The sequence below is a fragment of the Thunnus albacares genome, chromosome 19, assembly GCF_914725855.1.
Source record: "Thunnus albacares chromosome 19, fThuAlb1.1, whole genome shotgun sequence".
In the NCBI taxonomy this organism is placed as follows: Eukaryota; Metazoa; Chordata; class Actinopteri; order Scombriformes; family Scombridae; genus Thunnus; species Thunnus albacares.
The window spans coordinates 13,106,569-13,134,525 of NC_058124.1; the positions used below are offsets into that span (position 1 = coordinate 13,106,569).

Genomic DNA, 27,957 nt, shown 5'->3' on the forward strand with positions numbered 1-27,957 from the left:
AAAACACCTAACACCTGCATGCAACAGCCAAGGGGGTCAAAGTAATCCTGTCTCAGTCTAACTAGGTGTTATAACAGCCTAAAATATACTCCAGATTATGAACAAAACAGGCCGCTGGGCACAGACACGCAGAAGGCCTCCTCTTCTCACGACAGCACCCCCTCACGTCGTTGGCGGTTGTTTTGCATGTTAATTTTAACTCAAGAGTTCTGTTGTTGGTTGAAACTATTTTGTCGACGCTTAAGGATGAAGAGACTCTGACTAAATCCTCTCCAACGCATGCAAAACTATGTATTACAACAAACCATCAAAGAAAAAGAAGGATGATTCTGCTGTCAAATACATTTAAACTGCTTTACTAAGTTTAACGTAGGCTTACTGTAAGTGTGCAGCTGTATTAGGAGAAAATGAATAAAAGTACAATGAATATTTATATCAGATTAAACACAGGAGATCAGGATCAGAATCAAAAATCGTGATTGGGATGTCCCCACGTTTAACTGAACTTACCAATGAACCACTTTAAAACTTCGCCCTGGTAGGCCTGTTCAGTAATGCATCCACTTTGTTATATTGCTTAACTGGGCCCCTAAATCAAACCTTCTCCTCCCAGCTTGCTGTTTACACTCTGACTCTCAAGTATGACACAATAAATGATGCCCTGCCTTATGTCAAAACCCTCATCTTGTGGCCTGCAGCCATCAAAATGATGACTATATTACAACACATTTATTGTAATATCTGTGATGAGCATCTCCTCCTGTGAAATAATCATTTCAGCTGCCAGGCTGCTTTTTTGGCAGCGAGCCAAGTTAAAATAGCTCTAATTTTTTTGTAATTTTAAGTTAAATTATCACTTAGTGTCAAGAGATTCTTAACATTAACAGCTGCAGCGGGAGGTCATGAGCAGTCATCACTCGTGTGTTTGGGAGAAGGAACCCGCTGAGCAATTTTACACTGATTAGCTGTTTAAAAGATGGGAAGTGTTTCTGGATGTCTTGGATAAAATCAGACTACACGAGGATTAAGAGAAAAAGTGTGTCAGGTGCCAATATTTCCCACTAATCTGGGGCTTTTACAACAAAAATAAAGTTTGACATTCATAGCTGCTCTTGTTATTTTTAAATATGTAATAGTCTAAAACTGCTATTCAGCGCCAAAAAAGATTCTTGTGGACATGATGCTGCATGTAGCACTGAGTGGGAAGGTAAAAAACGCTGATTTAGTCCCCAGCCAAACACATTCTGATCTTTTCCGGCATGTTTGTCTCATTTTTTCACACACGAGTGCTCCCTGTGACCAATGAATGTGAATCACTGAGTGAAAACTGTAAACATGTTCGTGTACAACAGCCAGGAAATGAGTGAAACACTTTTTCCCCCGCCCCTATTTTTAGTCCTTTCTGCCGATCAGATTCCAGATAGCGCTGCTGTGGCTGATCCAAATCACAGCCACATTGGCTGTATTAATTCCCCTCTACAAAACCTGTGGGAGGATGGCATTACATTGGCTCTAGTTTGTTATTCCAGCTCGCTCGGGCCCTAAAGCTTCTCAGAGCTGCACTGAAACCACAGCTGAAAAGCATCCAAGCACTAATATTATCTTTCTACACTGAGTTATAAGGACAAAGATGACCTAAGTGATGAATGCCCTTATGGAAAGTCATGCATTTGCTAAATATGGTATGTGGTACAGTGAATGGGCTTGGTCAGAGAGCTGCAGGGATAGAACTGGTGCACAGTAGAGAAAAATCAGGCTTCTGGATCACTGAAAGGTAATTTTAATCCATCTTCATGAATACAGACTTTCAATATTCATCTCATGTAAGAGACACAAAGCCATAGACCCAAAATTAAATCCATTTATGGCAATATTTGGTGTAGGCTGCCTCCCCTCTTTCATACAATGGATTGTAAAGTTCAGAGTGTTCAAATTGAGGTTCGTGTTTAAATGGATCATTTAAAAAAATGTATTTATGTATCTATGTATGTGTAAGCAGACATTTTGACCTCTTTCTATTCAGACAACCTACATTCTTCTTTTATACACTTCAACTGCTTTCACCCATTACATTAACAATGTGGCAACTGAACTGATTTTTACTTTTCAACTGACACTTCAACTACTTTCAGATCTCACACTTCAACTGACATTTTGACTGCTTACACTTGAACTGTCTTCAGTATTTCCATGCAAACTAAAATTTCAACTATTTTTACTACTTTACTGCTTTTATATCTTTATTTTAAACTGATGTGTCAACTGCTGTTTTCTCTTAGTCTTAAAAGGTAAATTCTAGTTTATTTCAACCTGATGTATTTCCAATCGTAGCTCTATGGGTCACGCTAACTTTGCTCTCGCCAGCTCCATTATAGTGATTCATGGAAATGAGGAATCGCTCAAAGAGATGTACAACTTTCCAAATAAACATGATTTCTACACTAATCATTTTAAACATTTGTCTCCGAGTCAGAACAAAATAAACACAGAAACTAGCCGCCTGTGGCAGCCATTACGGCTAACTGCGTAGGGATCTATATCCTGAACAAATGCAGGCTTACTGAATCACCCTGCATATTCATCTATTTGTTTACATTTATGAGGTTGACTTTCACCGTGGTTACTCTATTCTAAGGAAGCTCAAAAAAAATAAGTGCAATGAGGGATTATCCCACGTACTATTATGAGGACAATAATAATAATAACATGAGGTCAATTCACTGTGACAGCCAATCGTATTTGTTCCAACAGAGGGGACACAGAGAGAAGCTCAATCGAATGGAGGAAAAGGAAAAATGAAGAATGGAGGCAGAATGACAACAACATTTCTCCTTTCAATCCCTACACTTCGACTGACACTTCACACCCTTTCAGCTCTTCACCTTTGAATGATAAAAAAAACTTCTTCAGCTCTCCTACTGTTCAGTTTACTGTACACCTGCTTTCAGTGCTATACTTTTGGGACTAATTTCTCCATTGAACTGACAACTTCAGCTCAACTTATCAACTATACTAAGATGGACATTTCAACTCCTTTCAGCACTCAAACTTCAATTTAATCACTCAGACTTACTGTAAACTGACACTTCAACTTCATTCAGTGCTGACATTTAAACTGAAACTTCTTCCAGCCCTTCATTTTATCAGCTATTTCAACTAATCAGTAGTTGTATTTGAAATGCTGCTTTAACTGTTGCTGTTTTTCTGCAAAATCACATTTTTTGAATCAACCTTGCATTAAACTATGTATTTTTAATATAAAGGGCCTGTTGCAAGGGCTATTACTTAGATACTTATGTTAATATATATTTTTCTCTGTTGTTGTTGTATGCACTGTTACGGGGAGGATACATTAATAAATAAAATGTTTTTAAAAATCAATACAATATTCTGTTTCGTGTTTGAAGTGAGAGCGTGATCAGCTGGTCAGCGCTGAAAGAGCAGCGACTCGGGCCCTCGGAGGCAGAGTGTGTTTAACCTGTAACGTCTCGGCGCCTGCGACAAAACGAGCAGCTGACACTGGAGCCGCAGACTCAGTGGGGGTCACATGACTGTGTATGTGTAGCGACACATCAGCTGGCTCGAAACCGTGTAATGGACTGGAGCTGTGAGACCTCTACACACAGACACACACACACACTAATGCAGAGATCCACTCATCGCTCGGTGGAGTATAGAGGAAGCGGTATGATAGGAGGAGGGGCGATACAGACAGCGACAGAGAGGCAGAGAGATGTATATCTGTATGTAGGACCCAGCTGTTACACTAATCTGACAATCCAATAGGATTAAAGACCACATCTCAAGGCTACTTCACACACACACACACATAAAGAAACACACAGAGACACACACACGCACACGAGGCCCCTCTGCGTGGAATCCTCCTCTATTATAAATGACCTTATGAAACATGCATCTCTGAGTGAGTGAGTGAGTGTGTGTCACTATCCTGCTGCCAGAAATGCCTTGAGAGTCTGGCACAACTGCCGCTCCCACACTCCACAATATGCCGTGCATGTGTGTGCTTATGAGGGTGTGTGTGTGTGTGTGTGTGTGTATTAGAAGTTTTGTCCATGGTGTTTAGGGAGTGCCAGTGTGTGTGTGTGTGTGTGTGTGTGTGTGCGTGCGCTGGTGAGTGTATTGATGTTTGGTTGGTGAAACGTCGCAGTGAGTAGTGAATACTGCTGCTTGGCTGGTCAATGACTGCGTTTTTGTCGCTGCCTCTATGAAGTGCTGGAGAGAGGAGAAGGCTGAATGCGGATTTATATGTGTGTGTGTGTGTGTGTGTGTGTGTGTGTGTGTGTGTGTGTGTGTGTGTGTGTGTGCATGTATGTGTGTGTGATTATAGCCTGGCTCAATGGGCCTATTTCTGTAGGGCCAGTGGGAGGGCGTGGCGCCTGTGGCTGGAACTTTTCTCATGTTTCTAAGGAACTTTTCAAAAGGGCTCAGAAATGTGGCTGCGTGTGAGAGAGAGAGAGCGCCCCGCGGACCATGATGCCTTTGTGTAGCCGAGAGAGAGGGGCACTCAGTGTACACTCAGAAACGGTAATCAATGGTCTCTTCTCAGCCCCAAAATCGAAAAAACCTTGACACATACACACTTACACGAGAAAATGCTCGCAGACGACGATGATGAGAATCACATTTCTGCCCATATGCGGTGATGTGAATCACAAGGCATCGTCTGCGTGTGTGTTCACATAATTACAGCTTGTGCAATCAGGCTAATGACAGTCATGCGACTTTACAGACCCCGAGGAAGAAACAACAAGGGGAAGGAGAAAAATCAATGAATAAAAGGCAGAATTTTAGAGAGGAAGAGGTACAAGTGGAGAATACTTGAGAGGGGGGGAAAAAAAAAAGATAGGCAGGCATGATAGGATGGATGGACCCAAAGGCGAGGCAGTGGGGTGTGGGAGGTGTGTGTGGGGAGGTGGGGGGCGGAGGACAGGGTGGAGAAGGAGAGAAGAGTGTTTTTGTCTTTGATGCAGGGGAGAAAAATCCAATCAGCCCTGTGTAATTCAATCTGGAATGGAAAGATGCACCTTTGCAAGTGTGAGCGTGTGTGCGAGAGGGCATGATGCGTATTATCATCATGCCATACCTCTCTTTTTCCCCTCAAACACACACACACACACACACACACACACACACACAGAGAGAGACAGAGAGAGAGAGAGAGAGAGAGAGAGGAGGTAAACAAACTGCTGCTCCAGGGGCATCCCGAGCAGCTGACCTTGCTACGCTCTCTTGGCTCCTTCCCATTGGTTGACTGACTTTGGCAAAATGGCACCCAACCGCAACCCTTGGAGCAGTTTTCAGGTCGCTCCAGAAGCCAATGACTGCAGGCCAAGGGACTGTCAGCGCAGCCAGATAGTTGATTGATTTTTCATGTATCATAACAGCCCTTGATATCGAACACTAATTACGCAGATTGTGAGATCTGGCGGCGGACTGAACTGGAGATAAAGCGAGAGCAGCATTCAGTCTCCGTCTTAATGGGCTGCACAGACTGAATGCTTGTGACCTAATCAGATATTTATCATGAGATACTGATTAACTCTAACAAATCAATGTCAGAAGACTTCAGTGAATCATGAGTCAACATGAGAAACTACTGAGGGACATTAGACATTTTCTTTCTCCTGACTGTTTCAATAAATGACTCATGTGTTGCCTCAAAGGAAATGCAGATGTCCATTTTTTTTATTTTTCATTATCTGATATAACAGAATTTAACAGATCCTCTATTGACCCTTTATTTCTATCTATCTATGACATAGCAGTCTTCTCGAAAATGACCACAATGACCAAAAAGAGAAATGTATAATCTATCAATTCAGATATTATACGATCAAATTCATGCAACTTCTTATAGTACTAACAGTCCCTGATGTTTTTACATGGTGAAAGTATCCTGCAGGTGGAATAGTGGGTGGTAAAATGTTAAAAAGACTGAAAAGACACTAAATTAGACTCTTCTTTGTTTTATTCCTGTAAATACTCAAATGAAATAATCCAAGAAGGGAATATCACTCCTTATCATTCAAAGAGTCCAACTAAGGGTCACATTTTAAAGGAAAACTTCGACATTTTGGAACATTTTGCTTTCTTGGCAAACAACAGCCGAGTGTAGTGACCATGTACGGTGTCTCAAAGTCTTGTCGTTGCAGTGCGGTTGCCAGGTTTGGTACCATAGCGACTGTACAGGGAGCAACACCAAAACCTGGACCTCACCAATAGTATGTGGCAAAGTTTGCTTTAGCTTGAGTTTCTGCATAGAAGCACTGAGTGGAGAGATAAAGTGTAATCAAAAAATAACTCCAACACCCTTAAAACCACATATTGTAATTTCTATAATTCTGTTTATACGGGTTAAACAAACAAGATACATAATGTAAATCTGTGCTTTAGTGGTGCTGGTAGGCATATTTCTCTCGCTTTACCCTGCTTCCATCTTTATGCTAAGCTAGGCTAACACACATTCTGACTCCAGCTCCGTAACTGATGCAAAAAAACACCTGCAAATAGGCATATTTCCCCCCAAAACGTTCAACTATCCCTTTAAAGAGCTGTAAGCTAAACGGATCAGGAAACACCGCTACATGGATTATTAAGCAACGTTATCAACGTATTCTCTGGGTAGACGTAAGGAAGCAGATAATGAGGATTAATGGGCAAAATGTGCAGAACAGATTAGATATTATTCTTATAGGAGTTTTCCTGTTACTACTCAGACAGCGTGATCATCCTCCTGCCTCTCGCAGCTCAAAAATAAATATTATTCAGCTTCAGGTGAGAGCGCTCATCCCGGGTTGTTTTTTAGCGGCACAGTTAAAGATAGCCTCATCTCTCCGCAGGCTACATTTCTCACTGACTAATTAATTAAGAGGTATATTTAAGTGACTAATGGCTCGAGAATGATTGTCTAACAGAGATTAGTGCTCAGTATAACAATTGGTGATCATTAATTTGTTGGTAGTGGAGGTTTTCGTTTAATCAAAGTGTGATTGTGGAGCTCGCGAAAGTGGTCGTTGTCGGTGTAAACGAGTGGAAATGTGTAACCGGAGGACAGGGAAATATATGGGTTATGATACGATCTTGCTCTTACAGCCCTCCTCTCTCTTCTGTCTCTGTGTAATCCTGTCCAGGTTGTTCTCTCCATTCAATCCGTCTCAGCTGTCCTAAGCTCTTTACAGGCCTGCGTTAACCACCACCGTCTCTCTCTCTCTCTCTCTCTCTGTGCTGCGGCTACCAATCCATCCATCTCCCTTTCATTTTCTCTTTTTTCCCCCTCGTCAGCTCCTTTGCTCTTTTATCATTTCGCTCTACCTAAAGCCAGTCCCCTCCCTGTTCATTTCTCCTTCTATTTTCTGATGAGCTCTTCATATCCTTTTACCACCGTCGCATATTAACAAATTCTGTTCTCTGTCTGTCCTTCCTTCCTTTTCCTCTCCGTGTCTGCAGCATTTTGTTCTTTTCTCCAATCTACTTTTTTTTCTCCCATCCTCAGCCGCCACCCCTCCTTTTATATCACTTTTGTCTGCGATTGCCTCTGACCTCATTCCCCCTTTCATTCTCTTCAAATCTCCTCTCCCTCCATCTCCAACACAATATCTAATCACTTTCAAACCTGTCGCCACACCTTTCTGCTTTGTCCAATTTTACCACCAAAAGTACCAACATGCTGTTGAGATACAATTTATGTTGAGAAATAACTAAACCAAACTACTCTGTATCACAATAGGGCTGGATACTGAACCATAACACTTGTTTAATAAGTATTTTGGGGGCATTTTAAGCCTTTATTTGATAGTGGGCAGTAAGATATGACAGGATATGAAGGGAATGATGTGCAACAAAGGTCTCTGACCAGAATCGAAGTGGGGAAGTTGCAATCATAGTATAGCATATACTTTTCCCCAACCAACAAAACAGGTCAGTGGCAATAAGTAGTAGTATCAAGTATCAAGAGTATCACCGCTGCAAGAACATGACGAGTTTTTTTCATCTTTTTTTATCTTGTTAATCATTTTGAAATGATCAAACCTCAAAACTTCTTCCGTACTGACCGAAATGCGTCAATTGAGTTTTGAAAACTGTAAAATACTGAAAGTTGGCATCAAATGTCTGATCAGATTCATAGTCATGTTTACTTATTATTTAATCAGATAATTGCTGATTTATAATTCCAGATTTTGACGATTTTAGAGTGAATTTTATTTGGACAAAACCCTTGTGTGACATTTAACACTGGAAAACAAAAGGTTCAGTAGAAAAAAAAAGTTTTATGTCTATATATGTACAGTATATACATATATCTGATTAAGGTATCAGATAAAAGTATTGTTTTAGAATCAGTTCTGTCATATCTGCACTAGTATCAAAGAATGTGAAATTATAAGCGGCCAGAGTCGCCATCAGTGACAGTTAAAGCAAACTAGAGTAACTATTTTGATCAATGACTTGTCCTTTAAGTCGGTTTTCACACCGAGGATGTTTTGGTTGTCAACTGTTCGTCAGACAAAGCACGACATTGATAAATGAGTTGATTAACTGAAAAAACAGTCATCAGTTTAATTGATTATGAAACTACTCATTAGTCGCAGCCCTAAAGCAAACTATTAATCAACTACCGCAATTTGTCAAAACACATAAAGAGTATCAGAAGAAGTCCTGCCTCTCCTGTGTCAGCACCTCCTCCTCCTCCTGCTGCGTATCATGTTTCAGCGTTGTGTGACCTGTCAATCTGTCGCGTGTATCTGCCTCAGTCATATCATGTCCTGTGAGACAGATACCCCACTCAGTCCGACAATTATCATGTCACACACACACACACGGCTACATAAACAAAACACTCGAGGACACACTCTGAGAAACGCACACGGAGTCGGTGTCAGTCATCCTTTCAGACCTGGGTCTCTGCTGGCTAAGATTAGGGCTAATCCACAACTGTTGGAATGAAAGATTAAGAATGAATCACCTGCTGCCGCAAACGTGTGTTTGTGTGTTTGTGTGTGTGTGTGCGCATGGAGGCGTTTAGAGAAAGGCCCTATGGGAAAGAGAACCTGCTGCAACCCCTGAGCAATATTACAGAATCCCAACCCTCCCAAACACACACACACACACTTCTTCACTCTTCCACATACACACACACAGCTCATTAGCTTCAGTTACTTGTTGAAACTGCAAATGCCTTTGAAAGAGCCCTTTAAAGTACTGGGGTTCAAAGGTTTACTTGAGAGGGTCCACACACACACATATACACACACACACACACACACACACACACACACACACACACACACACACACACAGCGGGTTTCAGTGTCTGTATTTAATTGGATCGATGTTCTTCCCTCATGGCTTGCCAATAATTGAGGGGACGTGAGTAACATGTGGGAAGCCTTTTGTTACTAAGTTCCGGTTTATTAAGACAGCCAGAGTAAACGAGGAGCTCTGCAGCGCCGGCGGAGGAGGAGGAGGAGGAGGAGGACGAAGACGAGGGCTAGTGGGTGGATGGGTGGATGTGGGGGTGTAGAGATGGATGGATGGATGGATGGAGAGAGGAAAAAACGTTGCAGCAATGAGCTCCTGACCTCGTTCACTCCTCTGTCGGGACGTCGGCTAAATAATTCAAACACACACGTACACAGTCACATGCCTTTCGCACACAGTATTTCTCGCTCTCGTTCGCACAAGCAGCCGCCCTGTGCTCTGTCTTCACCTCCTCTGCCTCTGTTTCACATGTAAACATACGCGCACATGTCAAAACACACACCTATATAAAACCTCCCCTTTGAGCAGCTCTCAAGAAGCTCTCCGGACTTGAAGCTTGAAGGCCGGATCTATAAATACTACACTTCCTGTGTCCATTCTATAACCCCGTGACCAATTAAGCACATACACACACATCAGTATGCAAACAAGTAGATCTCTGTCACACACACACACACACACACAAACACACACAATGAAGCTGTGAGTGTTAATGTTAATGAAATTGTGATTAAATATTAGCATCAAAAACCTTTTTTATCTTGATAAAAACAACACAGATAAGACTAAATTAATCTCTAAAAAATGAAAGCAGTGATTAATTCTTCATCTCCCTTGATGAAAAACATGCAAAAAAAAAAAAAAGAAGTAGATATCTATAAATTAAAAGTGACAAAATCTCTCTGTTATCAAAGAAAAAGATGAAGATCGTTTGAAAATAGAAACTGTAACTCCTGACAGATTAAAGACAAGACAAAATGAAGCGATGACAAATTGGGTGTTTACGGTATATTCGATCTCGCATGTTAAATCTAACTGTAAGCGTATCTTTTTCATTGTATTTTTCTCCTTCGGGTGCTGACCGGAGCAACCGTCAACACTCAATAAGACGTGAATCCTGTTGATCCTGTTCAAATGACTGTATCACCGCACTATCAGCCGTTCAGATTTTCTGGCAGATATAAAACTCTTCTGTTTAAATTTGGCCTGACGTTCCCATTGTACTCCATCTTTATGTCTTCCTGCACGGCCTTCAAGATGTTCCCCTGAGAAGACGCCCTCCCCTGCTTCCACTGGGTCTTCATTTACGAGCACTCTACCGCTATTACGGGCAAACAAACTTACCGGGCTTTGAAGGGCCGTAGTGGCCATTTTCTTGTCTCTACCAATGACAAGCAGCCAAGGAAACAGGTTCCTTGCACAGAAAATGGAAAGCAGAAGAGATTTGATGTCATTTGTGGCCAACAGGAGTTTAATATACGACGTTGTTCCAAAGATTTATCCTTTGCTGTTTTTGCTATGCTGCAGGAAGACAGCATTGGGGATTATACACACTGTTTTTGTGGCTAAATCAATACAAAGGTCAGCCTAAAATTCAAATGAGGGCAGCAATTAATGATTATTTTCATTGATTACAGTAATAAAGGTTTTTTTGATGAATTGCTTAATCGTTATATCCACAATCAATCAAATCCTAAATGTGTACATTTTTTCCACTATGCGGTGCCTTCAAAAATTTCACAGTGGAGCGAAAAAGTAGTAAAACTACCCGATGCAATGTGTCACATTTTATAGTGCTGGAAAAATGACTGCCGTGTGATTCTACATCTGTCAGTGATGCAAAACAAGCATGATTATTAAGTGTCCAAATCTCAATTTACTGCTCAATTTAATGCTAATGTCCATTATACAGGGAGCAGTGAATGAGCAAGGAATGAGAGAGGGGTTTCAGACATGGCCTTAGTCTATAAAATGTAAAAAATAGTTTAAGAAATATACCAAAATGGATCCAAAAAGATATAAAACTAAGAACAACAGTAAATCCTCAAATTTGAGAAGTTGGAACCAGTGAATGTTTGTCTGATAAATTAGTTAAACGATTAATCAATCAGTCAAAATTGTTGCAGATTAATTTTCTTTGAAAAAAGTCAAGGGTCCCTTACTAGCTTTTTCTGGATCGTTATTCAGGGGACCAAGTTTGCTAAGTTGTCATGGAGACGTATCTGTTGACATGCAGGCTCAGCAACTGCTTTGGATCAAAATCATAATAAGTACCAAGATGGACGAAGACCGTGTTGAAAGCTCCAGAAAAAGCTAGAAACCGGGACCTCAACTTGGGAATGTGTTTGTCAAACTTCTGTCTCCAGAGACGAAAAAATTTGCAAATGTAAAGTAGCTGCAATAATTCCAATTAGACAAACAAACAGGCCAACAGATGGAGCGGGAGATGGAGGGAGGCGTGTGCTGGAGGTCAGATGGAGGCCAGACTCTGAGCGATGACACGCAGGGTCCAGTCGGGAGTGTGAAGGCCGGCTTTATCGCAGCCTCAGCCCGCTCTTATCAGCCGCCTGCCAGGAGCTTCACATTCCAGCAGTCCCGTCGGACCGCGCTGAGTTTCAGCTCCGCGTGACCCCGCCCATCCGGCCCCTTCATTAACATAATTACCCCGTTGTCCCGGAAACACGTCAGACAGGGATGCAGGGACACACATACTCTCTTTCTAACAAACGCACACACTAATAATATGTGAGTGAAAAATGATAATAGCAGAGTTAATATTCTGGTGGAAGGCATCTGTGATTTGCACTCTGTCAAACACACACACACACACACACACACACACACACACACACAGGTTTGTTAGTGGGAAGGAGGCGCCCTGTTTCTGGGGTTTTTATTTATAGCGAAAGCTCAAACACACAGAGATCCCAGAATGCTTTGTGGTTTTTGAGCCGGCACTGCGTTTATGCTCTCTAATTTAAAGTCCTGCAATAGCACAAACACACACAAACACACACACACACACACACACACACACACACGACTGTAAAAGTGAGACACAACTGCGGCTCTATTTTTTAATTTATTGTAGTGGAACAGATGGGCAAGAGAAGAGAAGAGGAGTGGGAGGATGAAGAGAGAGGAGAAAAAAAAAGGCAGAGACGGGGTGGAGAAGAATAAAGGAAGAAAAAACAAAGATTGAATGAAAAAAAAGGAAAAGAGTTTAGTCAGAAAATAAAGAATGAGATATGAAAAGCTGTGAATGAGAGAAGCAACAGAAGGAAAAAAAAACAAAAAAAAAAACGAGCCGAAACAGAATGAAAGAGAGGAAGAGAGAAGGGAGAGGAGAGGAGAGGGGCGATAAAGCCGTGACAGCGGCAGCCGTGCAGGTTGTCATGGCGACGGCCGTGGAGAGCAGGTAGAGCACGGTCTCCTGGGAATGAGCAGTGTGTGTGCCTCCCTCCCCCACCCTCTCTCTCTCTCTCTCTCTCTCTCTCTCTCTCTCTCTCGCTCTCGACATCCCTCCATCCTGGCTCCGTTACCATCCCTTCATCTCCATCTTTCTGGCCTCGCTCCATCCCCTTGCTGTCATCCAGCCCTCGTTTTCCCCTCCCTCCTTCCTCCCATCCAATCCATCGCTCCGTCTCCATGTCCCGAGATCCCCCATCTTCTCCCTTCTTTCTTTTCCCCCCTCGTCTCACCCTCTTTTTCTTTCCACTCCTGGTCCCTTCCTGGACTCTACCGCCTCTTTTTCTCGTCCTCTTTTGATCTTTCTCTCTTTCTCTCTCATCTAGCATCCCCATCTAACCATCACCTTCACTCCTTTTTCCATCCTCCATCCTCCTTCTTCCCTCTTTCTCATTATCTTGTGGTCCTATAAACCACAAGATTTTTTTTCCATTCTTCTCCTCTCCCTCCCTCCTCTTGTCTCTATATTCATCTAACCTCCCTCCCCAGAGAATATGTATGTGAGTATGTCTGCGCAGTGCTGCCCAATTACTGCAAGGGGAGACCTTGTGTGTGTGTGTGTGTGTGTGTGTTTAGTATCTACTCGTGCTGTGTTTCGAGCCTGTTTTGACCTACCTAAAAACACCTCCAGCATTCCCCGTCTCCCTCTGACTCACTGAATCAACAAAACTGCTGCACACCACGACTATTCTCGAAAAACGCAGCCGGTGCGGCATATGTGTGTAAAGATAATCAGGACGTTAATGTTAATGTGCATCGGTGCATATGCGTGAGCCAGCATGTCCGCACTTGTGTGTGTGTGTGTGTGTGTTGCTGGTCATGATGAGAGCAGCCAAAGTTTCCAGCTGGATGAATTCAGGCTATAACTGCATTCTTTCTCATACGTGGGATGACTTGATCACAACATTCCTTGGGGAAAGTTTCGTGTTTCACAACGTTGTGTTGGAGCCAAGTGATTGAAGAAAACAGGTACTTTCTACGCCGTGACTGGCAGCGTGAACAGAGATTTTACAGTGATTAGACGGAGCTCAGCCAGGGTGCAAGTAAATAACATGTATTTATGTGGTATTAGGGCGATTATATCGGCATTTAGCGCCAAATAACAAAAAAGGGAGGATAGTAATGGACACAAGAGCAACAAAATATAATTAAAAACAATGTAATAATGTTTAAAAAGCAAAACACCAGATAAGAAAAGTGAGGGAATAAATAAAAGAAGCTTTTTTTTATATGTAAAGTTTTGGACAAAGTGAAATATTTAAAGCTAATTGGAAGTTCTAATGGTGAGAGTTTAGAAAGTTTAGGGGCAAAGACAGAAAACGTTCGGTCTCCATTTTAATCCGAGCTCTGGGAACATCCCGTTGACACTTTAAATGTGCTCAGGAGGCTTCAGTGTGTAGTGCCTGATGGGTAATAACTGAAACTTTACGCTGAATTTTAAACTCCACTGGCAGCCACAAAAGCGAGACTGAACTGGAGTAATGTGCTGCCTGCACTCCTGGAGAACAGGCTGCAGCATTTTTAACCAATTGTAGACGAATGAATTACAATAACGTAGTCCTGAAGAGAGAAATGTGTGGATTAATCCTTTTTTTTTTAAAATACTGTCCACCGGGGACGGAGGGGTTAATGTTGCCATCACTTTTCAAAACTTATTTTTGTCTCTTACACTTTAAGTTTCAGTTTGATTCACTCGCTGGAACCTTTCAGAGACTGTTCAGCTGTCAAAATCCATATGAGAGAAGAGAGGAGGTGCAGAAAAAGTCGATATTTATATGTGTCGCCTTCATTTTGTCACCGTGAGCTCACAGAAATAAAACTTTATGAGCACCAGCGAAAGCTTTGTTGATGTTTCTGGCTCTCAGGCTACAGGCTGAACTATACACTCTGATAGTCTACACAAACACAACTCAGACGCTCAGGCACGGAAAAAAAAAAAAGACCTGTGTCAAATATTTTGTTGAGTTTTCCGCTAGATTTGAATAGCGAGCGTGTATATCTCCAGAAACTGCTTGTTTTCTGTCATTGTTGGTTGAAAACACTCGACTTCTGAAAGCAAAAATTTGATTAGAAAAAGAATAATTGCTCCAAATTCTTACTATAAATATACAAATTGAGACTAGACTCAAACACGACACCTGAATTCTTTCTATACAGTTTAATATACAAACTGTGCCGTATTGTGTTGAGTATTTTGACTCTTGGGAGCCAATAATGAAGGCCTCTGTTTAATCCTCACTAAAGTTAAGAAAGTTTTCCATACAGAGCTTCTACTTAGCGATAAAACTCCACATTTTGTTTTTTTTTTCCAGCAAATTCTCATTGTTCGTTCAGGCTCAAAGGGAGCACAAACCGAAATAACAGGTATTGTGAAAGCAGGTTTCTCCGTCCCCACAAGCTTGTTATCAGTCTAATGCTAAATGGGAAATTCCGTTCCCTCTGAGTTGAATCACAAGCTAAAACTTTATCCACGAGAAAGAAAAACTAATTTCAGTCAAATGTGGCACATCTGCCAACCAAACTCGGTCCTTGCCATGTGATAAGAAATTACTTTCAGATATGAGTGAGCAGCATGTGTACCCATCCAACACACACACACACGCACAAATAGCCGAAGGGAGGAGACGAGGAGAGGACGAGGAGGTGGGTGGGGGGGGGGGGGGGGGGGGGGGGGTGTTTTTCTCACTGAAAGCTATCATTATTCTCTCGTTCTCTGTCCGTGCTCCCCTCCAGACGTTGCTTTTTCTGAATGTAGCTCCGGATATGAACCATGATCTCTTTCATTTCCTCCATCCACTGGAAGGTGACCCCCACACCTCCAGCCATCCTTTCTCACACACACACACACACACACCTGAAATACCTCCTCTAGCTTCAGAGTGTTTTCTACCTGCCAGCTTATGTTTGTGGGTGTGTGTGTGTGTGTGTGTGTGTGTGTGTGAGGGGACTTTGTCCTCCAGGAGAGTGAGAAGGACCTACTTCCTGTGTCAAATTGCCTCTAACATTCCACACTCTCCCTCAATCCGCCTCGCTCGGGCTATTTTTTCCTCTTTCTTGCTCCTTCTCTCTTTCTTCACCTCTCTATGGGGGGCTTTGTCTTCGATCGGAGGCACAAAACACTGATTCATTCCACGAGTTAAACATGATCCTCAAGAACACAACGCTTTTCCGCCTCACACTCGCACACACACACACACACACACACACACACGCTCTCTCTCTCACATCATGCACTCTTCAAGGAGCGAAGGCTGGCGAGAACAAGTTTTTGGCAGTGGAGATTCACTATTTTTGAGCCTACACGCAGACAGATGGACAGTCAGTGCTCTCATGAAGGCAGACGGATGCACACACACACACATACACACACACACAAACACACACACATAAACAGGCTATCCATGGGACACAACAGATGTCTGTGGGAAAATCAGTCTCCCATGTGAAATATAGCCATCCGGATATGATGTCACAACTCCGATAACAGGAAATACCCACAGAGACACAACACCAGGGACTACTCATCAGAAGAAACACACACACATACACACACACACACACACACAAACACAGACATTCACTTGCTTTCAAGCTAAGGGGCATCTAAAGAAAGATCTTGTCAGCAAATGCATGTGACCATGGATCGTGTGTATCTGTGTGTGTTCAAGGCCTGCTGGGTTGCTTGAGGTGAGTCTTGCAATTATAAGAGTGTTGACATGTGTGTGTGTGTGTGTGTGTTATAACACTTGCACCCATCTGTGCAGTTCTAACAGTATATCTTTGAGTGTGTTTGTGTGTATGTGTGTGTGTGTGTGTGTGTGTGTGTGTGTGTGTGTGTGTGTGTGTGTATATATGTGTGTCACACCTGTCTCCATCTGTACACTTAAAGACAGATTAGGTCAGCTCGAGGCCAAGGACCTTTGGCAAAGATTACAACCGACTGACCCAGTAATAATCAGTGTGTGTGTGTGTGTGTGTGTGTGTGTGTGTGTGTGTGTGTGTGTGTGTGTAGTGTTGAAAACCAAGGCCAAAACCAGTGGAGCATCACTGTAGAAGCAACTGAATGGAACGACACTCAAAGAAGTGGACTGTAGAGGGGCTGTGTGCCAAAATCTAGTTGAGAGATCTCAGATATTTTTGTTTCGATTGTGCTCATGTGTCAAAAACTAACATAACTTAAAGGACAAGTTCACAATTTTTTAAAGTCTTTCTTTAAAAAACAGTCAGGTACCCAAATGAACATAGAAATAGTTTTTTCTTGCTGTAATCATTCCTCTTTCATAATGCACTTACAATTTCAGTCTACAAACCTCCTTCTGTGCAAAACAAAACTTTATCTGAAGCTTATATGAAGCTTCGACTGTCCAAATGAGTCAGTAGATATTTTTAAGAGTTACAGCCTTTTTAGAGCCAAAGTCCATCTTCTTGTTACTATACTTCCACCACAGTTCAACAGAGAAACACTGTGAGGGAATTTGATGCTGAGAAGACTATAAGTGTGTCAGAAATCCACTTGATATGACTAACTCAGACGTTTGAAGCATCATATAAGCTTTTAAATGCATTTTTGCACAAAATAACTGTGTGGACACACTGTGGATTTGAAGGGGATCTTTTAATAGCCGGTATGAACAGGAGGAATGATTACAGCATGGAAAACCTCTTTCACTGTTTATATGGGCACCTGACAGACTTGAAACATTTTGAACTTATGCTTTAAGAGGAGTATCTGGTTGCACTGGTCTTAATGGGGACTTGGAGGCATCAGTACACACACAGGTTGGGTGTCATGGAATGAAGGAGACGAAACATGAACTCACTATTCAGCACCAGAAACACACTATCACAGTACTACAGGGATGTATTCTGAGGAGTTCACATTCAGAAGTAGGCCTAGATCTGATTATTTTTGGTGCCTGCTTCCTTTTCTCTCAATGATTCAAGGAGCTTCCTCCCTCCTCTTCCTCCACCTCCTCCTCCTCATAGGATAAATCTGGATTAATCGGTAGCGGAAGGTGTGGGCGTGCTATATAGAGGGGGGGGGGGGCGTGAAGCTCGGCGTGGATGGTTCCGGAGAGGAGGTGTGCTTGGAGAGAAGGGAGGTGGGGGGGAGCACGCGCATTCCTAAATCAGCTTCCCTCCTCGCGATTCCCGATGACATCATACATCCAAGCCATCCGTTCGCGCACCGCATCGCCGTTAACTTCCCCATTACCCCACCCACTTTTTACCACAAACACATACTGCCGCACACACACACACACACACACACACACACACACACACACGCACACACACACACAAACACCTCCGGTTCCAGCGGGAGGATGCTCGCGGACAATCCGGACAATAATACCGCCGCTGTTATTTGGCAATTAAGGGAGCGTGTACCTCACAGGTTGGAGATCGGACATCCAATCAACCCCTCTCACACTCACACACACACACACACGCACACTCGCACACACACACATACACACACGCGCGCGTCCTACAGCGCGACTACCCGGCTATAAAGTCGTTAAAGCCGCAGTATGACTGGAGCCCCCAAATTAACGGCAGGATGTGAGCTGGTGACACAGACACCACATACCGAGGCACCGCACAAAGACCCGTAATCAAGCTCAATTAGAGATTACCCGCTAATTACTGACACACACACACACACACATGCACGCACACACCTCCTGACTCGAGGGGACACACAGGCCACAATAAACCCCGACAGAGACACAAAGCCTGGTGTGTGTGTGTGTGTGTGTGTGTAAAAGCGGGGGTGTGTGAGGGGGGTGCAGGGGAGTCGCCAGCCCAACGGGAGTCACGGACGGTCAATAAGGGCTGATATGTTGCCTGGGTAGAGTGCAGGATTTCCTACAGATTACCGACCATCACTGTCTCATTAATGATAGCGCAGCGCACTCATACACACACACACACGCGCGCGCGCATGCACAAAAATGACGGGCTCCCGTGTGCACAAGAGCTCCCCGGTTAACAAAGGATCTGAGGCTCGTGCTTACCGTGGTGGCGTGAGCAATCAGCGCCGTCAGCGCCAATAGACAAGGCAGCTTCATGGTCGGGGTGCGCGGGCACAGCCTCCCGGTGCCGCCGCTGCCTTCACGGGGGTTCGGGGAGGTGGGGGGGAACAAAAGCTGCCGCTGCTGCCGCTGCTGCTGCTGCTGCTCTCGGTGTCTCTGTAGTCTGTCCAACTTCAGAGCGCGCCGCCCGTCCGCGCGACCATCCGTCCTTCTAGTCGGGCTTTTTAATCCAAGGCTTCACGCGCTGCTCTGCTGCTGGTCACCGGTCACCAGTAAACCGGAGATTTCCGCGAGGCCTCTTCTTCCTTCTCTCCGTCTGTTTCTCCGAGTTTTTGTGCTCGAGACCTGATAGATTTACTACCGGGAGACGCCAGACCTCGTCTCTCTTTCTCTCTCTCTCTCACTCTCAATTCATACACAGTCTCTCTCTCTCTCTCTCTCTCTCTCTCTCTCTCTCTCTCTCTCTCTCTCTCTCTCTCTCTCTCTCTCTCTCTCTTTCTCCTCCCCCTCTCCGGTGAGGGCAGGATGTTCCGTATGGCGACGCTGCTTGGCCTGGGAGTCTGGCAGGAGGAGGGGTGTGTGTGTGTGTGTGTGTGTATGTGTGTGAGTGTGTGTATGTTGAGACAGAGAGAGAGAGAGGTGGGGGGGATCTCCGCGAGCAAGGGCGAGGATGCCCCCTGCAGCTCGTTTAGGCACCCGCAGCCCTAAAGTAGCCCCTTAACACACACACGCACACACACACACACACACATACACGAGGAGTCAGGTCGGCACATTACGCACCGCAGGGCATCCATAGCTGCACTCAGGTTGTGCCCTTGTTTTGCGCTCAGGTGGTTCCGGTTGGCTGCGCGCCATAATTACACACCTTTAACGGACAGCTTCGGCGTTCAGCTCTTATTGGCTGAGTCACGGTCAAAGCCGCTCTTTAAAAAAATAATCAAATGAGCTCACACCTGTGCGTGCGTAAGAAGAATTAATATTAATGCGCCATCCGCTTTGTAGACTGCGCCTGTCTATAGCACAGTGGATCTCAAACTAATCCCTGAACTGACACAGATTAGACCGCGGACCCCCATTTGATAAGACCTTTGCTTTTTATCACCGGAAATGAATGAAACACATGACCAAAATAATCATACATCCTGTCATTGTGTTACTTATGGATGGAATTATAGTGAAAATAAATGATTCCCCTTTCTGTTGGGGACCCCACTTTGAGAACCGCTGTCCTAGCAGCTGTGCAGTTTATCTACTGGGCTATTCAAAGACTATCAGAGCAATACATACCAGAAGTCTTTTCATGATTGTTTAAAGACACAATCCGTCATTTAAAAGGACAACCATCCAATAATCTAAACTGAAACCTGCTGGCGCCTAAATTTGATTGACACTTTCTAGCTAATAGCTATAAACACTGCATGACAGCTTTCTAAATTAAGCTTGAAGGTTCATTATTGACTTTGGAAGGAAGCCTAGTTGGTCAAAAATAATTTCCACTCAAAGTCCATTTACCGGATTCTTTCTGAGGCTTTCAACTGAAACACAGTCTTCATCAGTGGATGAAAGCATGCTATTTTTTAAAATGTTATTTATTTTTGCTAAACTGACTGTAGAAGAAGACAGTGTGATGCTGTTGAAAGCTCCATCATATTTGGTTGTTTTCTGGTGACATTTTAACAGCTAAAACACTATAATTAAACAAGCCTTTAATGAATATCTAATCAGAAAAACATTAATCTGCCTTCTGCCCATTTTCAGCAAATTTAATTTAGCTGATTATAGGCTATTTAATAATTGTGATCAAATTTCCTTACTAAACATTTAAATATACCTTTTTTTTTAACCCATTTCCTTTTTGTTGTTTCATTAAAAAGAACATGGGTAGGTTTACCTATTCGACGCCTCTTTTGCCCTGTTTGTAATTTGATTTTACACACATTTATTAAAGAATAGGCACCATGTAACTTTGTCACAGTGGCCGTCTGTGAGACCAGTATATAAGACTGGTAATATTGCAGGACCCACCTTGAGACCTTGTACTTCAGTAGCATATATTCCCAAACAACTATCACAAACCAACTGACCCGCAGTAAATACGCTCCGTTGCACACTGTTGCCTGTTTAATAATCCAGTCCTGCATAAAACAAGCAGCCTCTAGGCTTAACTAACCCACCACAGTTTAAAGGTGGTTTAAAAATCACTGCAGTTTACATACAACCTCAATACTTAAACTCAGACTATTGTCAGCCTTAAGAAATCAAAAACCCGTGGGATTACCTCTACCAACATCACGCCCAATGTGACTTTTTCAAAACACACCCTGCCTGTTTCTGCTCACACCCAGCATACTTTAAACAAAGGCTGGACAGGTGAAGGCAAGTTTATTTTGTCCTCCCGTCTACTTGAAAGACACAATTGTTAGACCGCAAGGACACCTGCTCAACACAGCAGCGGCAGTCCGATAATCCCTCGTTAGAAAACCTTGAGCTCATTATTCATATCAAAAGTATAATTATCAGTGTTTGGCTACTGAGTGGATTTACTTTTGTGTTCTCAAACATCAGTAATCTTTCACTTCTGCCTGGTGTGATGCAAGAAGGCTTTCAATATTACTCATAGCCTTGATATTATAAGCAATTATACTGGATAATGAATCCTGGGATGGTTTTCAAATCAAAGTAATAACCACTGTTATCGGTAACCACTTCTAAAAGTTATTCCACGCTGGGAGCAGTCATTACTGTAACATGCCACTGATCAACACTTGTCATTAGTCAGAGCCGTGCCATATTAAGAAGCCAGCCTCGTTAATCAGTCACATACTATATGAAGAAACTAGAGCATCAGGACCAAGCGTCCCGGTCCCTCCTCTGACTCATGCTGTGTAGTTGCATCACTGCAGACAAATTCATTCAGACGGCTGCAACAGAAACTACAGCACAGATACTATTGTTTTGGGTTTTTTTTTATACCAGACACTTAAAAAAGCAGCAAAAACAGCAGCTTCACTCTTTTTTTTCCTCTTTATCCTTTGTGTGTTTTTGTGTATTCAACATACAATGAAGCACACTTGAGACGGTTAAATTTTCAAAGTTTTTTTTGTTCAGTTTGGTTTCAAAATAAAGATCACACAATTGTTTAGAGACAATCTACAACAGGAGTTACAAAAAATAGTTGCCCAGGCAATAAGCATACACAGGTTCTGTTAACTATACACATATGGTTACAGGTGTGCTCGTAGTAAATATACACAAGGCTGCTCCAAATGTACACCGCGCTGTGGCGGGCTGCCTCTCTCACCCAAAAGGACATGGACAGTATGATACAGCACTTACAGCACTAGAGAAATGCCAAAAAACACAAGAATCTCATCTGTACAATCCATGGGTTTACCCCTCTGAAAACAGTCATGGGTAATCGAGGGGTTTCAGAGGAGGTGTGGGGGTTTAAATGAGTAAACGTTTTTTTTTCTTTTTTCTTCTTCTTCTTCTTCTTCTTCTTTCTCCCGCCCAGCCAGCATACCCATACACATGACACATTTCATGGGGTAAAGCATTCCTATAAAAAGATCTTAAAAAAAGGTCAAAAAACAAACAAAAAAAACAAACAAACAAACAAAACAAAAAAAAAAAACCTTCAACATAAACCAGAAGACACCACTAAAGTCTAACAGAACATGTCCAATTGGGAGTCAGTGGGAGATCGACGTCTTAAGTTAAGCAGTGACAAGATAAAGATAAAACCAAGCGTGGCGAATCTTTGTACAAGTACTACGCTGTATAGAAAGGGCTTTTCAAAACAAAAATTTGATATTACAATTTACAATATACAACAACTCATATGTCACAACCAAGGAGGTGAGAATATACACTGAAATGCACAGGTTTTTTTCTAAGATTTTTTTTTTTTTTTCCAGAGTGAGCTTTTTTTTCTTTTTTTTCTTCTCATACCAAAAAGGGTGGTAAAGCACTTTTACATTACAAGGGTTTACAAATGTACAATTATACAGTCAGAAGTATGTGGTCACTACTAGGATACATTATAGATACAGATTCAACATCAAAAACCAGAAAAACTACAAAGTTTTATATATATATTTATATATATATGCAAAGGTCTACACCAAGTATACACGTTATATTTATAGAAGCAAGACCAGAAAACGAATCTCCCATGCTAAATGATCTGTCTGCTGGTTAGCTGATGGCATGTGTGTATTCGTCTATGATTCTGTGACAGACAAAAAAAATTAAATACTCGTTCCATCTCATAGTGGTAAATAGCTAGGATGGGAGGAAGGGACACTAGGATTGTGTGTGCAGCAGTAGCAAAAAAGTGAAATGATTTTTTTTTTTGAGTTTATCTGAAAAAACGAAGAAAAGAGGAAATGAATAGAAAGAACAAACGAAAAAAAAAAGGGAGGGAGTGGAAGCGATGAGTGGAACAGGTCTCACCTCTCTCTCTCTATCCACTCCCTGCCCTCCTTCCCTCCCTCCCCAAGTTCAGCAGGCCTGGGCTCAGGTGGGGGAGGGGGCGACAAAATCTTAACTAAGGCTGCCTGTAGCAACAGGCTCCTCCTGACAGGGTTGTCATGGAAACAGGGGCGCAAGGGGTACTCAAAGTCCTCTGTGAGTAAGATTCAGAGGGGGTGGGGGTGGGGGGGGCACGATGCCTTCTGAAGGGTCAGACTGGGACAGGAAGGTGGGGGCTGGTAGGCATGAACGCATTAGAAGGGTGAGGTGAAGGGCAAAGGAGGGGAGAGGAGGAGGAAGGGGGAGATCAGGTGGTAGACATGATTTTGGGGTGGAGGGGTAGGGGGAGTCGGTTTACATGATGCCATTAGGGGGGCCGCAGAGAGGACCCAGGTCAACGCCGTTCTTCATGTAGTACTTCTCCAGCTTGGCCAGGATGTGTTTTCCATATGTGTACTTCCTCAGGGTGGAGATGTGGGGCCGGATCTGTGTCAAAAACACACACACACAGATGTTTGACATGGTGAATAAGGACAGTATCCACTTCACACAGATTTCGGTGTTTCATACACAACATTCACATATTTTTTTTAGGACAACATCAAACAGCAATATTCATTTATCTGGAAATCAATGATCTCTTGTGCTTAAAGGGAAACTTTGCCAATTTTCAGCCAGCATGGTATCATTATAATGTGAGTAGTGCTGATGATCAATGTTTAACTTCCCTACATGTTGCCTGCAACCAGAGCTCCTCGCTCATTTGCAGGCAAAAGTCTGCCAGGTGACTTTGGAGATCTGCCTTAGACTAAAAACTACATTTCCTCATTTTCTGTAGTGGTGCCTTCATGGACGGTAAAATGTGGGTCTCCCAAAATACTCATCTATCACACCACGCCAGCGATAGGGAAAAGCGAACACTATAATATCATAATAATAAATACTTTAAAATATTATTATTGGTATATTAGTATATTTGGAAGAAAACTAGTTTCATGGTACAAGGCTGAATATTGTGCTGTTGAATCAGACACAACAGAGTGTGGAGGAGGAAGCGACCACCAGAGTGACGTTATAGCCGCACAGACTTCAGCTGCTGAGTTTCTCCATGATGAACACAAACAAACAACTAGCTTTACAGTATCGTGTTGGAGAAGAGATGCAGCGCCACTATTACAACTTATGAGGCCTGATATAGTGCGATGGAATCAGACAAAACAGAGTATGGAGGAAGGAACGACAATGGGAGCTGTAACAGCGCCTGCAGCCAGGGAGACAGACGGGAAACTCTGCGCTGCAACAAACTTTGTGGTGCTTTGGTAAACCTGACTTTGTTTTCTGATAAAATATTTTATCAGACTTTGCCAACTTTGAATACAGAACAACAGCGACTGTGATACCTGTAACTTGCAGCTGCATCCAGCAGCATCATGCAGCACTCGGTAAGTTTGCATTGATCCACATAACGTAACTGCCTCCAGCACGTCGCTTGTGTTACGATCCTTAGCAGCGATACGGAGAATCTACAGCCTTTTTCACACTTTTATCTAGTTACAGGGCACCAATTTAAAAAATAATTGCACATTTCTTCTACACAGGTGACCTTGTTTTAAGAAATCGTCATATTCACAGCGGTGAATTTTCCCTTTAAGTCGGCCTCTGTGTTGTTGCCTGGGAAACCATTCACACCAGTGACCTGAGCAAGATATTATTGATGTGCAGATAAATGAGGGGTTTGGTTGATGGGTCGATAAAGACCTGCTTTTTTTTTTTTCCTCCACTGACAGCCTCAAAGCTTTTTTTCAGTCAAACATTTGATATTTAGTGCCTTCAATGTGTGCAGCAGCCAAAACAAAATTTATCAATGACAATTGTGAACATCGTTTTAGTCGTTTAATCATTTTCTTTTAACAGATTTTCAACTTTTGGAATTTGCTTGCCAGCCCATTTTGTATCATAATTTATTTACTGTTACTGTTTTATGTCTGTCAAGTTTTTGGTAAGCTTTTGATGGCCTCTGACATTTCATATAAAATAATAAGGGGATCATCTAGATTAATAAAATACCAGCTGTAGCCCTAGATATCTGTATATATATACACTCTCAATAGGCTACTGCAGATGCATGTTGTAATAATTATATGAAATGGCCGACACAGCATCTCCTCCGTAATATAAGTGATGGTGTCATCAACCCTTTAATCACATGGGTACTACATTTAGTTGCTGCAAGCAAATATCATCAGTGTTATAAGTACTGACAACTCCTCTCCTCATATATGACTGAAGCTGATGATGCCAGTACAGTCTGTCACCCAGTAAGCAACACATCTGTCTGGGATGACATCATACACCAGGGATGAAAATAATTCTAAAGATAAACTATAAAAACAGACATCCATCTCCTCTCCGCCTACCTTGTGCATTACTATTTTGCGCTGGGTGGGCTCGGCCACGTCGATCATCTTCTGCACCACGTAGTTGGCGTACTGGTCCTTCATCATGGTGTATAAGGCACTGTGGGGGCCCTCAGTCAGGCTGCACACTTCGTCTATCAGCACTGCCCGTTCTGCCCGCGATGCGTGGGTCACACACTTCTCCACCACATTGCTGGGCAAAGAAAGGAAAAGGGGTGAGCGATGGTGAAGGGGAGTTTAAAAAGAAACAAAAAGCCAGTTCCAACTGTAGTTGCGATTGTGGAGAAACGAAAGAAAAACCTTCTTGAAAACCTTTGTGTGCTCGTGTGTGTGTGTGCTGGAGTTTACCTGGCAAACTTGTGCTGGCTCAGTCCCAGTACGTTGCCTCTGATCTCTGCCACTATCTTGCTCTTATCCTCAGCTCGGCCGTGCTCCAAAACGTGCTGGATCACATAGTTGCCATACTGGTCCTGAATACAACACAACACACAGACACATCAACTAAAACGTGAGGACACCAGCTGGTGCTTCTGACGTCAGATCAAACAATCAGCCAACTTCAAAAATCTGGAGGCTCTGAGAGGAGCTTTATTTAAACCAACTTAAGGTGTTAATAATCCTGGAAAACATAACTGGTGGACATGGAGAGACAACAGAGTGCTTGTTTGTGTGTGTGTGTGTGTGTGTGTGTGTGTTTTACCTGCACTAGCTGCTCTGTGTGTTGATGGAGCTCCTCTAGTATAGGCAGCGTCTGTTCAGGAAGGCAGTGTTCGAGAATGCGCTGGATGACTCGGCAGCCATAAGGGTGAGTGGAGAGGGCAAAGACCTACAAGACGCACATAATTACACAGTTACTCATTCGACGCACACACACACAAACACACACCAAGCTGTCCTTGAGCTCAGTGACTTGAGCACGGCACTGATTTACCTTTTCTGAAACAGTTTTTCACTTTGGATTACAGCAGCATATGATGGATTTCAATGAAAAACTAATTATACTGTGATGTCTGAAGTGTCCAAAGACCAAAGACTTTATTTACAGTCTATGTTCAAGACAAAGACACATTGTTATGGAGAGGATGGAGAGGGCTACTTATTTAGTTGGTAAATCATAGGCATGCTTTCAACGCACCCAGCCCACCCCTGCAGGGAAGGTGAAAGTAAATTCCTGACATGCTTTCAGCTACACAAACAAGCTGAGTAGAGGACATGCAGTTACACAACATGCAAATATGTGAAAAGCAAAACACTCCAACCAACAAAGAGATTTACTGTCAGAGCATCTGACCGAAACCTCAAAACTGAAACCTATCATTTGTGTTTTAAAAAAAAAAGGCACATGCATAAACAAACAAAATCTTCCTTTTTCACACTTTATGCTAATGTAACATTTAGCTAGTGGATAGAAGATGGCTGTTGCCACTGGGCTGAGGTTTCTGTTGCCATGGAAACGTATCCTGTCCCTGGAAAAGGACTGAAAACGTGCGTCTCTGTGCTTCGGCGGTGACAATATGTTTGCTGCCTTAAGGCAGTGACGGTGTATGTGTGCACACAAGTGAATGCATGTGTGGATATCAGCCGAGCACCGGCAGGCTTCAGTGATTGAAAGTGGAAATATTTTGTGTGCGCGCACAGAGGGGACCCACCTGTCCCTTAAAGGCGTCTATGATGAAGTGCAGCGCATGAGGCTGGACACACTCAATACACTTCTGCACCACGTGGTTACCGTTCTGGTCCTTCACGCACTTCAACACATGGCCGTCCAGCTCCCGCACCATCTCGCTCTACAGAGATGAGGAGGAGGAGAAGAGAGCAGAGGCAAGAGGAAGAGACAGCGAGGGACATGTAATTGTTTGTGAGAAATGAAATATTGCCTGAAGGCATTTTCCAAACTCTCCATCATTTTCCACAGTGGCTCACTGTAGCCAAAAAATAACACAGGAGTTTGAACAGCTGCCCTGGAGAAATCTATTGAGGTCCATTAAGGTGAGATGGACACATTTCTCTCAATTCAATTCAGTGGTTTTATTGGCAAGGGAAACAGACATTTAGATTACCAAAGCAAGTGAAATAAAAACAACAAAAAAAAAGTACAGAAATAGAATTGTGATTTTGCTGTTAGAAATATGTATATACGCAGATAAGTAAAAAATAAATTGAAATAAAACAGAAAAATGTAGACTTGGGTTAGAAACTATAAATAAATGAGAACTATATAAACACCAACATTTTTCTTTGAGATCAATGTTTAAATCTCACACACACACGCACCA

At 42.8% G+C, this 27,957-nt stretch overlaps 2 protein-coding genes across 4 annotated transcripts in view; both read right to left on the minus strand.

Moving 5' to 3' along the window:
- sdc3 (syndecan 3) overlaps positions 1–19,348 on the minus strand; it is a 38,479-nt gene extending 19,131 nt beyond the window's left edge. Inside the window, exon 1 of the mRNA XM_044335839.1 lies at positions 18,771–19,348. Coding sequence (XP_044191774.1) covers positions 18,771–18,824 — 54 coding nt within the window. The 5' untranslated portion in view covers positions 18,825–19,348. The remainder of the gene's footprint in view (positions 1–18,770) is intronic.
- Positions 19,349–21,871: 2,523 nt separating this feature from the next.
- pum1 (pumilio RNA-binding family member 1) overlaps positions 21,872–27,957 on the minus strand; it is a 31,924-nt gene continuing 25,838 nt past the window's right edge. For all 3 annotated transcript variants that reach the window (XM_044335373.1, XM_044335372.1, XM_044335374.1), the window contains 5 exons: positions 27,331–27,468; positions 26,382–26,507; positions 26,030–26,151; positions 25,682–25,874; positions 21,872–23,750 (listed from right to left, as the gene is read on the minus strand). In XM_044335373.1, the coding sequence (XP_044191308.1) occupies positions 23,619–23,750; positions 25,682–25,874; positions 26,030–26,151; positions 26,382–26,507; positions 27,331–27,468 (711 nt within the window). In that variant the 3' untranslated portion in view covers positions 21,872–23,618. The remainder of the gene's footprint in view (positions 23,751–25,681; positions 25,875–26,029; positions 26,152–26,381; positions 26,508–27,330; positions 27,469–27,957) is intronic.